The 9,935-nt window shown below is 46.0% G+C and overlaps 1 protein-coding gene across 2 annotated transcripts in view; it reads left to right on the forward strand.

Moving 5' to 3' along the window:
* The first annotated feature begins 1,404 nt into the window (after nucleotides 1–1,404).
* Nucleotides 1,405–9,935, forward strand: part of LOC123773842 (protein Wnt-16) — a 362,399-nt gene continuing 353,868 nt past the window's right edge. Inside the window, exon 1 of one of the 2 annotated variants that reach the window (XM_069321960.1) lies at nucleotides 1,405–2,331. In XM_069321960.1, the coding sequence (XP_069178061.1) occupies nucleotides 2,219–2,331 (113 nt within the window). In that variant the 5' untranslated portion in view covers nucleotides 1,405–2,218. The remainder of the gene's footprint in view (nucleotides 2,332–9,935) is intronic. The other variant, XM_069321962.1, reaches the window with a different exon arrangement.

Raw genomic sequence — 9,935 nt, forward strand, 5'->3', positions numbered from 1 at the left:
AAACAATTTGTTCAGTGTCAGAGTCGTTAATAACATTAGGCAGTGATGTGGTGGAGGCTGACTCCATACACTGTTTCAAATGTAGATATGATAGAGCCCAGTAGGCTCAGGAACCTGTACACCAGTTGATTGACAGTTGAGAGGCGGGACCAACGAGCTGAAGCTCAACTCCATCAAGCACAACTAGGTGAGTATACAGACGAGTCATTGCATTAGACAACCGGCGACTAGAAAAGCGAGATCCAAGAGATAGATCTCGATTCTGCATGCCTAAATAGGTGAGTTCAAATTAGTGAGAACACATGAAAGCACACACACGAAAATACATACTAACACCCACCCCCCCACCACACACACACACATACAATCACCCCCCCACACACACACATACAATCACCCCCCCACACACACATACAATCACCCCCCCCCACACACACATACAATCACCCCCCCCACACACACATACAATCACCCCCCCCCCCCACACACACATACAATCACCCCCCCCACACACATACAATCACCCTCCCCCACACACACATACAATCACCCCCCCCCACACACACATACAATCATTCCCCCCACCACACACACACATACAATCACCCCCCCACCACACACACACATACAATCACCCCCCCACACACACATACAATCATTCCCCCCCACACACACATACAATCACCCCCCCCCACACACACACAAATATTCCCTCCACTCAAACAAATACCCCCCATCCCCACACAAAAACACACAGACACATACACACAAAATTAACCCCCATACACACACAATCACCCTTCCCCTACACATACAAACACCCCCCCCCACACACACACAATCTCCCCCCCCCCACACACACACATAAACACCTGCTTCTTAACAAATAAAATCCTACCAAAGTTACCTTCATTTCCGATACAATTTTCCCGCATTGTTTATATATTTGTTTACTTCCCGGGAGTCCAGGTGGCGCTGATGTCATGTTTATGTCTTGGGAGGTGTGTTCCAGTCCCCCCCCTTCCCCTGGGGCGGGGGGGGGGGGCGACCTTCCAGGCACAAGCTGTGACAGTCCAGAGATGGGAGGGGGAGGAGTGTGGGAGGGGCGAAGGAAAAGGGTAGAAGGGTGGGGTGGAAGGGGGCTGGAAAAGAATACTTCCAGTTGACTGGTATGCGATGATATCCCTGTCTGGAAGATGCTCTTGTGAATTTTCAATGTTTTCCGTTGTTTTAAGAGGCTCTGAACTGGGGCAGATTAGCCAATTGGGCAGTTACCCGAGACGCCCCGTGGCAACTGTTTTTAACAAGCTGTATCAGTGACGAGAATGGATTCGCGGCCTTGCTCGTGTTGTGAATATATGAAGGAAAAACATGTATTCTGAAAAGACACATACAGGAGATCGGTTCCTTTGGGAGATCGCCGCTGACCAATCGGCGCCGAGTGTCTGAATTAGCGGGCCAATAGGCGGGCGCGGTGGGCGGGGCTTCGCAAGATGACAAAGCAGGCCGCCACCTCAGTTCCGTGACGACCTCAGAGTGTGCCAGGTAGTGAGCGGGAGTCTGTCGCTCCAGCGCTTCTCCGTTCCTTCGCTGAATTTATCTCCGTCGGGGACTTGTCACGTGGGTGCGGAAGCCACGACGACCCTTAGTGTTTGCTTGCGTTCCCCGGAGCGTGTTTATGGTGCTCGTGGCTGCCGGGCGAGCCGGTGGAAAATGCTGGAAACTTTGCTAAATCGACAATTGAAATCACTGAAATGTGGCGCGATGTGACCCTTCGGTGGCGAGCCCTAGCACAAGGGGCCAGTTACCCGACTGGAACAGCCAGTGGAGGCGCGGAAGGGCTTGAATCGTGGTGACGGAGTGTGTGTGTGTGTGTGTCCGAGCCTACGTCGGCTGTACTTGATAACTCCCTTCCCTAACCCCTGCCCTCTCCTCCCCCATAGAAACCCCCCTCCCCATACCCCGTCTGAAGCCTCCCTCTGGCCTAACTGGAAAGCTTCCTCCTTCAGGCCCCACGGGAAAGCCTCCTTGTTGAGGCTCCACGGGGAAGCCTCCTCCTTCAGGCTCCACGGAGAAGCCTCGTCCTTCAGGCTCCACGGGGAAGCCTCCTCCTTCAGGCTCCACGGAGAAGCCTCGTCCTTGAGGCCCCACGGGGAAGCCTCCTTGAGGCCCCACGGGGAAGCCTCCTCCTTGAGGCTCCACGGGGAAGCCCTCAGCCATGGAGCGGCAGCGGGGCCGCCGGAGACAGCACCTCGCTGCCTCCTCCTCCTTCAGGCTCCTGCTCTTCCTCCTGCACCAGCAGGTCGACACGGTCTACGCCGGCAACTGGATGTAAGTGTTGCAATCTTGATTTATTTATAGTCTGCGGGTGTTGCGTGAGGGCTTGCGGGTGTTGCGTGAGGGCCTGCGGGTGTTGCGTGAGGGCCTGCGGGTGTTGCATGAGGGCCTGCGGGTGTTGCGTGAGTGCCTGCAGGTGTTGCGTGTTGTCTGCAGGTGTTGCGTGAGCGCCTGCAGGTGTTGCGTGAGTGCCTGCGGGTGTTGCGTGAGTGCCTGCGGGTGTTGCGTGAGTGCCTGCGTGTGTTGCGTGAGTGCCTGCAGGTGTTGCGTGAGTGCCTGCGGGTGTTGCGTGAGTGCCTGCGGGTGTTGCGTGAGTGCCTGCGGGTGTTGGGTGAGTGGCTACGGATGTTACTTCGGAGTACCTGTACCAACACAAGTTGTGCCAGAGTACCGAGGAGTACTCTGGCACTCTGGCACCATACCTGGGGTACTTTTCCTCGAGTACCAACGACTTTTTGTGTCTTGGTGCACTCAAATAGTAGACTAACACCGCACCACGTATACTGTTGAGCACTGTGGGGTCTTTCTGGATACCAACGAGGTACCGCTTGTGTACCGATACCAGGTACCGCTTGAGTACCGATACAAGGTACCGCTTGAGCCCCAGCTGATTCATCCAAAGTATCATATACGAAGCCATATAGTCGCTTTACAAAGAGTACCAATCGGTACCTAGTACCAGACAGGTGCGTTGAGAGGGGTCTGTGGTACCAAGGTACCATCCAGGATGTACCACAACCTATTCACGAGTGGGGAATGGTCATTAATAGACCCGACGACTCGCCAAATATTGGTACAAACGACTTACCACACACATTATCTATTAGCGTTAATGGTGTACCACAGGTCGTCTAAAGTGGTTTAGCAAACCCCCCAATCAATGGTTCCAATGGTTTAGTTCATTCAATTGCCGTGAGCAGCGTTTAACACGATCAGTATACAGTATATAAGAATTAATAATCGCATGCAGTAGTTAAATACGAGAACAGTGGGTTAGGCAGGCTCTTTTTTTCGTTTCGTTTGCTAATTGGTGATTGGGGGAGATTAGAGGTGGAAAGGCCAATTTTTTTTGGCCAGAATTTGGGATAGGCCTACTTGCCACTTCGTCCCTAAGATGGTTCGTCAATGGATTATTTCTGGCATTTAAACGTTCCTAACCTAACCCAACCCAATATAACGTAGCATAGCCTAACCCAACCCAACTTAATCTAGTACAACCTAATCTAACCTTTTTTTTTATCAAACCCAACTTACCCTAACGTAGCACAACCTAATCCAACTTAACCCAACCCACCCTAACTTAACCTATCTTAATCTAAGCTAACTTAATCTATCCTAACCTAACCTGATGCTATATATCGTTGTGTTAGCTAGAAGACAAGCTGCTGGCTTACCTGTAAATGATCTGACAACAAACCCATTAGAAAGTCGTTTGTAAACACATACATTACAACAAAGGAAACTAAGTTCGGCCTCAGTGGAGCTGGGGGACAGGTGGGTGCTTGACAGACGGGGAGACAGACAGACTGACGGGCAGGTTACTCGTACACGTTCAAGTGTTTCCGTACAACAATCTGTCTGTCTTGAAGACCCACTGCTTTGTATTTTACTGAATGTCGACCAAATCACGACATATGAAGAGCAGGGTGAGTCTACCTGAGGCTATAATGGTATCAGAGGTATACCTGCCTGAGTCTACCCTTTATTGGGAGTGCACTTTACTTAAATGTTGGAAAACGGGACTATAATTAAGTGTACTTCTTGCAATACTCAAAGATAAGTGACGTGTGCGTATTTTTTTCTAAGTATAATAGATAATTATGTTAATAATTATAATAATTAAATCATTATACTAATAATTATTAGTTTTACTTATAATTTTATAATTATATAAATAATTACTAAATAATTTTATCAATAATAAATACATATTAAACTCACTAATTATTAAACAGCCACTAATTATTAAACAGCTATACTAAATTAATAAATATATTCATATCAATATGCCATAATTATCATTTTATAATTAAATTATTATGATACCGAAAATAATTGTACTTCTACCTAATAACAATAATTTTTAAATAATTTTCGTAATCAAATAAATATAACAATAAATAATTCATGATAATAATTATTATATCAATGCAATGGCAAATTATTTATAATGACAATGATTCAATATATAAGTTTGAGTAAGCATTATATTAACAATATTGTAGTGAACACAATATAATGAATAACTTACACTGAGCGATAAAAGATAAGTTAGATAATGAACAGTCGATCAGGTAGGCGAAACAGGAGTCGAAAAGGAAGGCGAAACAGGAGTCAAACAGAGGCGAAACAGGAGTCGAACAGAGGGGAAGAAACAGAAGGAGTCGAACAGACAGGGGGGGAAAAAACAGAATCAGGTAACAGTGATTGACTTTGAGAAGTGTAGTAACCTATTCACTATCTGTTGCCTGTTACTTAGTCAAACAGCGACGAGCTATAAACAGTCCTCAATCAACAATACGTAACAAGTAGCAACGGTTGCTGGAACAACAGGCATATAACAACGGAACAACTTAACGCATCAAAAAACAAAAATATAGGTGTTCTACAACGGAATAACAGTAATTAACAACGGCACAAGGCAGTTGGACTGAAACAATGACGTAATAACAGTACGGAGCAATCCAAAAGTTAATAGCTAAAGTGACAACAACAGCATCGCCTAACAGGGCGCAATATACCACATTTCAGCTACAACTGGTAATTGAGTGGATGTAACAGGGCCCGTTAACGGGAAATAGGGGCATTGTCCCGTTTTAACGGTAGCCACGATAACGGGGCAGCGGAATGACTCCTCCTGGACGGCAGCAACAGGCAACAACGGCACGAGGCCCTTCAATAACCTGTTGAGACCCCCATTAACGGCAACAAGGCACCCTTAGCAACAGTAACGGGAAAGGTGACCATTTTCTTCGTGTTGGGAAGTAACGAAGTTTTTAAAGCGGAGTTATTACTATAATTATTATTTAATTATTATTATTAAATCTATTTACTTTAAATTTATATTATTATAAGAGAGAGAAGATTGCATATGTGTGTGTGTGTGTGTGTGTGTGTGTGTGTGTGTGTGTGTGTGTGTGTGTGTGTGTGTGTGTGTGTGTGTGTATGTGTGTGTGTGTGTGTGTGTGTGTAGCTGAACGACTTGTAATTACTAGAGAGCTGCAAGGTTAACAGCCCCCCCTCCCCCCCCCCCAAGCTCAAGTACCCACGCCAATTGCTGATAGATGTGATTTCCTGGTGATTATCTTCACGTGACGCCCCGGTTACTGTGGCGTCAGTCCGTCGCTGAAGAGACAAATAAACAAGTCCATAAAAAAGTGTAATTATATTGGTAATTGGTTTAGTTTCCTGTACAGTGACGAATGCCACTGTAGAACAAACCCCGCGTCACAGAATGCCATTGTGTGACGCGGGGTTTAGCTTGACTAAAACCCGCGCAGGCAGGAACATGTCGTATAACACTTGACATTGCTAAGAAAATTACCTGACAGACAGGCGACACAATGAGGAGCCAGAGGTCGGACTGGAGAAGGGTAACAAGCGGAGCAGCTCAAGGATCGCTGATGGGACCCTATAGTATTTTTCATTTATTTAAATGACCTGTCTGTAGGAGGAAAGTCTTATGTATTTACAACCGATGCAGAACTACCACGAGGAGTCGACACAGACGACGAGGCTTGTCAGAGTCTCCAAGATGACGTAAAATAGGTTGCAGAGTGGGTCCGCGAAATGGCTTCTGGAGTTCAATACCAGCAAGTGTAAGGTGATGGAAAAGGGAACAGGTAACAGGAGACCAGAGGGACAACACACGACGGAGGGGAACTACCTCCCTATAACGACTAGAGAAAATGACCTCGAAGTGGTCTTAACACTAAAACCTTACCTCCAGGAGCTCATATAAACAGAATAACGTCCGCCGCATACTCTACGCTCGCCAAAGTCAGAGCATCCTTCAGGAACCTATATAAGGAGGCACTTAGATGGCTGTAGAGCACCTACGTGAGACCAGCCTTAGAGTACGCCGCCCCATACTCGAGCTCACATCTTAAGAAACACACAAGGAAAGTCAAAAAGGTTCGGAAGTTTGCAAAGAGACTCATCCCAGAATTGCGAGGGATGGGAGATGGAGAGAGACTGAAACCTGACGCTGCTAGAACTGAGGAGAGAGAGAGAGAGGGAGAGAGGAGACATCATAGACTCGTATAAAATACTTAAGGGTATTAACAGAGTGTAAAAAAAAGATGAAATGTTTGCCGTGAACACAAATAGAACAAGAGAACAGGGACAAGGTTCAGACTCAGGTGAGTCATGGAGATGGTATACTGATGTGAGAGTAGTGGCAGAATGGAATGAACTAAAGGGGCAGGTTGTTGAAGCAGAGACCATTCATAATATTAAAAGGAGATATTATAGGAAAATAGGATTGTTGTTGTTGTTATAGATTCAGCTACTTGGAACAAGTTCCAAGTAGCAAGGGCTATGGCGAGCCCGTAACTTACCTGGCACAGGAGCGGGGCAAGTAGCACGGACTATGGTGAGCCCGCAGTGGACTTACCTGGCACAGGACCGGTGCTCCGAAAATAGGACAAGAGTTATTGTATTATACAACCTAGGGCGAGCCGGTCGGCCGAGCGGACAGTACGCTGGACTTGTGATCCTGTGGTCCCGGGTTCGATCCCGGGCGCTGGCGAGAAACAATGGGTAGAGTTTCTTTCACTCTATGCCCCTGTTACCTAGCAGTAAAATAGGTACCTGGGTGTTAATCAGCTGTCACGGGCTGCTTCCTGGGGGTGGAGGCCTGGTCGAGGACCGGGCCACGGGGACACTAAAGCCCCGAAATCATCTCGAGATAACCTCGAGAAGGGCTAGAAAGGCCTCACACCCTCAAGTGGATCTGGAAGTGAAGTGCTTCTTCACCTCATCCTCGAGTACATATGTGACACAGCAAGACAATTTCACGGGAGACATCTCCCGTCCACGAGGCTCACCATAGCCCGTGCTTCTTGCCCCGCTCCTGTGCCAGGTAAGTTACGGGCTCACCATAGCCCGTGCTACTTGGATCTTGTTCCAAGTAGCTGAATCTCTAACAACAACAACAATTTGTATCAGACCAGTGCACTAAAACAGAGACGAAAAAAGAAACAGGGAAAAAGGAGGAATCCCCACCTCCATTTAAAACTTTGCCCCAAATATCACAGTAACAAAGTTATTGCGGATAACCGAACTCAATTACGGGCTCACCATAGCCCGTGCTACATGGACATTTCATTCTGAGTAGGTAAATCTAAAACAACAACAACAACAACGACAATTTATAATCATTGTTACTCTGCCTTTGACAATGTTAACAAGAGTTAACGAAACGCATCTCTTAGCATCAGGATAAATAACACTTTAAAAATGAACTGTGGAGAGTTAATTTTTCAACTTCCTCCTCAAGTGAAGAAAAATGTAAGGAACATAGAGAAGATTCGCGCTAGCATCAGTGTTCTCACCCTGTCATTTAATATACATTTTCATATACATTTAATAATATATATGCCTACAGGAAACACCGCTGTAGGCGTTTATATATATATATATATATATATATATATATATATATATATATATATATATATATATATATATATATATATATATATATATATATATATATATATATATATATATATACTGGATCACCACTACAATTTTGTCCCCATTGCTTCTGAGACGCTCGGCGCCTGGGGTAAAAGTGCTACTAGTTTTTTGAAGGAACTGGGTTCTAGGCTCATTGAAACAACAAGGGACCCGAGAGCTGCAAGCTTTCTTTTCCAGCGCCTCAGTGTGGCGATACAGAGGGGAAATGCGCACTGCATCCAGGGTTCCTGCCCGCCATCTGAGGAGCTGGAGGAACTCGACAACCTATGACAACCATCTTTGTAACCCATATGTAACTCCGTTTATATATATATATATATATATATATATATATATATATATATATATATATATATATATATATATATATACATTAGGTTTGCATCAAGGGACCTCGATGCAATACTGACTCTCCCCAGGAGACTCACTGGTACATATTTACTGCTAGGTGAACAGTGGCATTAGGTGTAAGAAAACGTGCCCAACCCTTCCCATTGCACCCCAGGAATCGAACCCGTAATCCCCCCCGATTGTGAGTTGAGAACGAAGCCAACTGCAATATGTCCTAATCTACTCTTGAAACAATGGAGCATAAAGAACAAGTCTTCCCTAGTTAGAACAATCTTCTTCTCGAGAGGTTATCTTGAGATGATTTCGGGGCTTTAGTGTCCCCGCGGCCCGATCCTCGACCAGGCCTCCACCCCCAGGAAGCAGCCCGTGACAGCTGACTAACACCCAGGTACCTATTTACTGCTAGGTAACTGAAGGGATGAGTCCTTCACGTATAACACTCCATTTTGTTTATATAACATTGGTTTATGTGCAGTTGTAGGTAAGGGGTTGTGGCTACGGTGACCTGGCGGGGGGGGGGGGGGGTGTTTACACTGGCACTCGGAAGTGAATGGAGCACGTCTTCAAGTGTATTGATTGTCCACTTGAACACGGTCATGTTGACAACCGGGTCCTCGTCCAACCCGTCCTCATCAACTAACGCCAAATGCTCATTTTTTTTTTTTTTTTTTTAGATATATACAAGAGTTGTTACATTCTTGTACAGCCACTAGTACGCGTAGCGTTTCGGGCAACTCCTTAATCCTATGGTCCCTGGAATACGATCCCCTGCCGCGAAGAATAGTTTTTTCATCCAAGTACACATTTTACTGTTGCGTTAAACAGAGGCTACAGTTAAGGAATTGCGCCCAGTAAATCCTCCCCGGCCAGGATACGAACCCATGACATAGCGCTCGCGGAACGCCAGGCGAGTGTCTTACCACTACACCACGGAGACTGCATTAATCCAAGCGACATGCGACTCACAACGGGTGAAGTGTATAGCACTTTACTCGCACAGTGCTTTGCTGACGTTCTGTGTCTGCATCCCAACGCTCTCAAGGCTTCACCCACCTACTGAAAAATATAAATAATGGCCAGCAGAACTAACCGCTTAACTCTCTTATCCATCCTTAGGTGGATAAGGGAGTACCTAAGCAGTAGGAAGCAGAGAGTTAATGTGAGGCGTGAGACTTCAGAATAGTGTGAAGTCACAAGTAGAGTCCCACAGGGCTCTGTACTCAGACATATCCTGTTTCTGATATACGTAAATGATCTCCCAGAGGGTATAGACTCATTCCTCTCAATGTTTGCTGACGATGCTAAAATTATGAGAAGGATTAAGACAGACAGGAGGACAGCTTGAGGCTTCAAGAAGACCTGGACAAACTGAAGGAATGGTCGAACAAATGGTTGTTAGAGTTTAAGCCGAGTAAATGTAATGTAATGAAGATAGGTGTAGGAAGGAGGTGGTCAGACACACGATATCATTTGGGAGATGAAATACTTCAAGAGGCAGAGAGAGAGAACCACCTGTGGGTTGATATCACGCCAGACCTGTCCCC

The sequence above is a fragment of the Procambarus clarkii genome, chromosome 10 (genome assembly GCF_040958095.1).
Source record: "Procambarus clarkii isolate CNS0578487 chromosome 10, FALCON_Pclarkii_2.0, whole genome shotgun sequence".
NCBI lineage: Eukaryota > Metazoa > Arthropoda > Malacostraca > Decapoda > Cambaridae > Procambarus > Procambarus clarkii.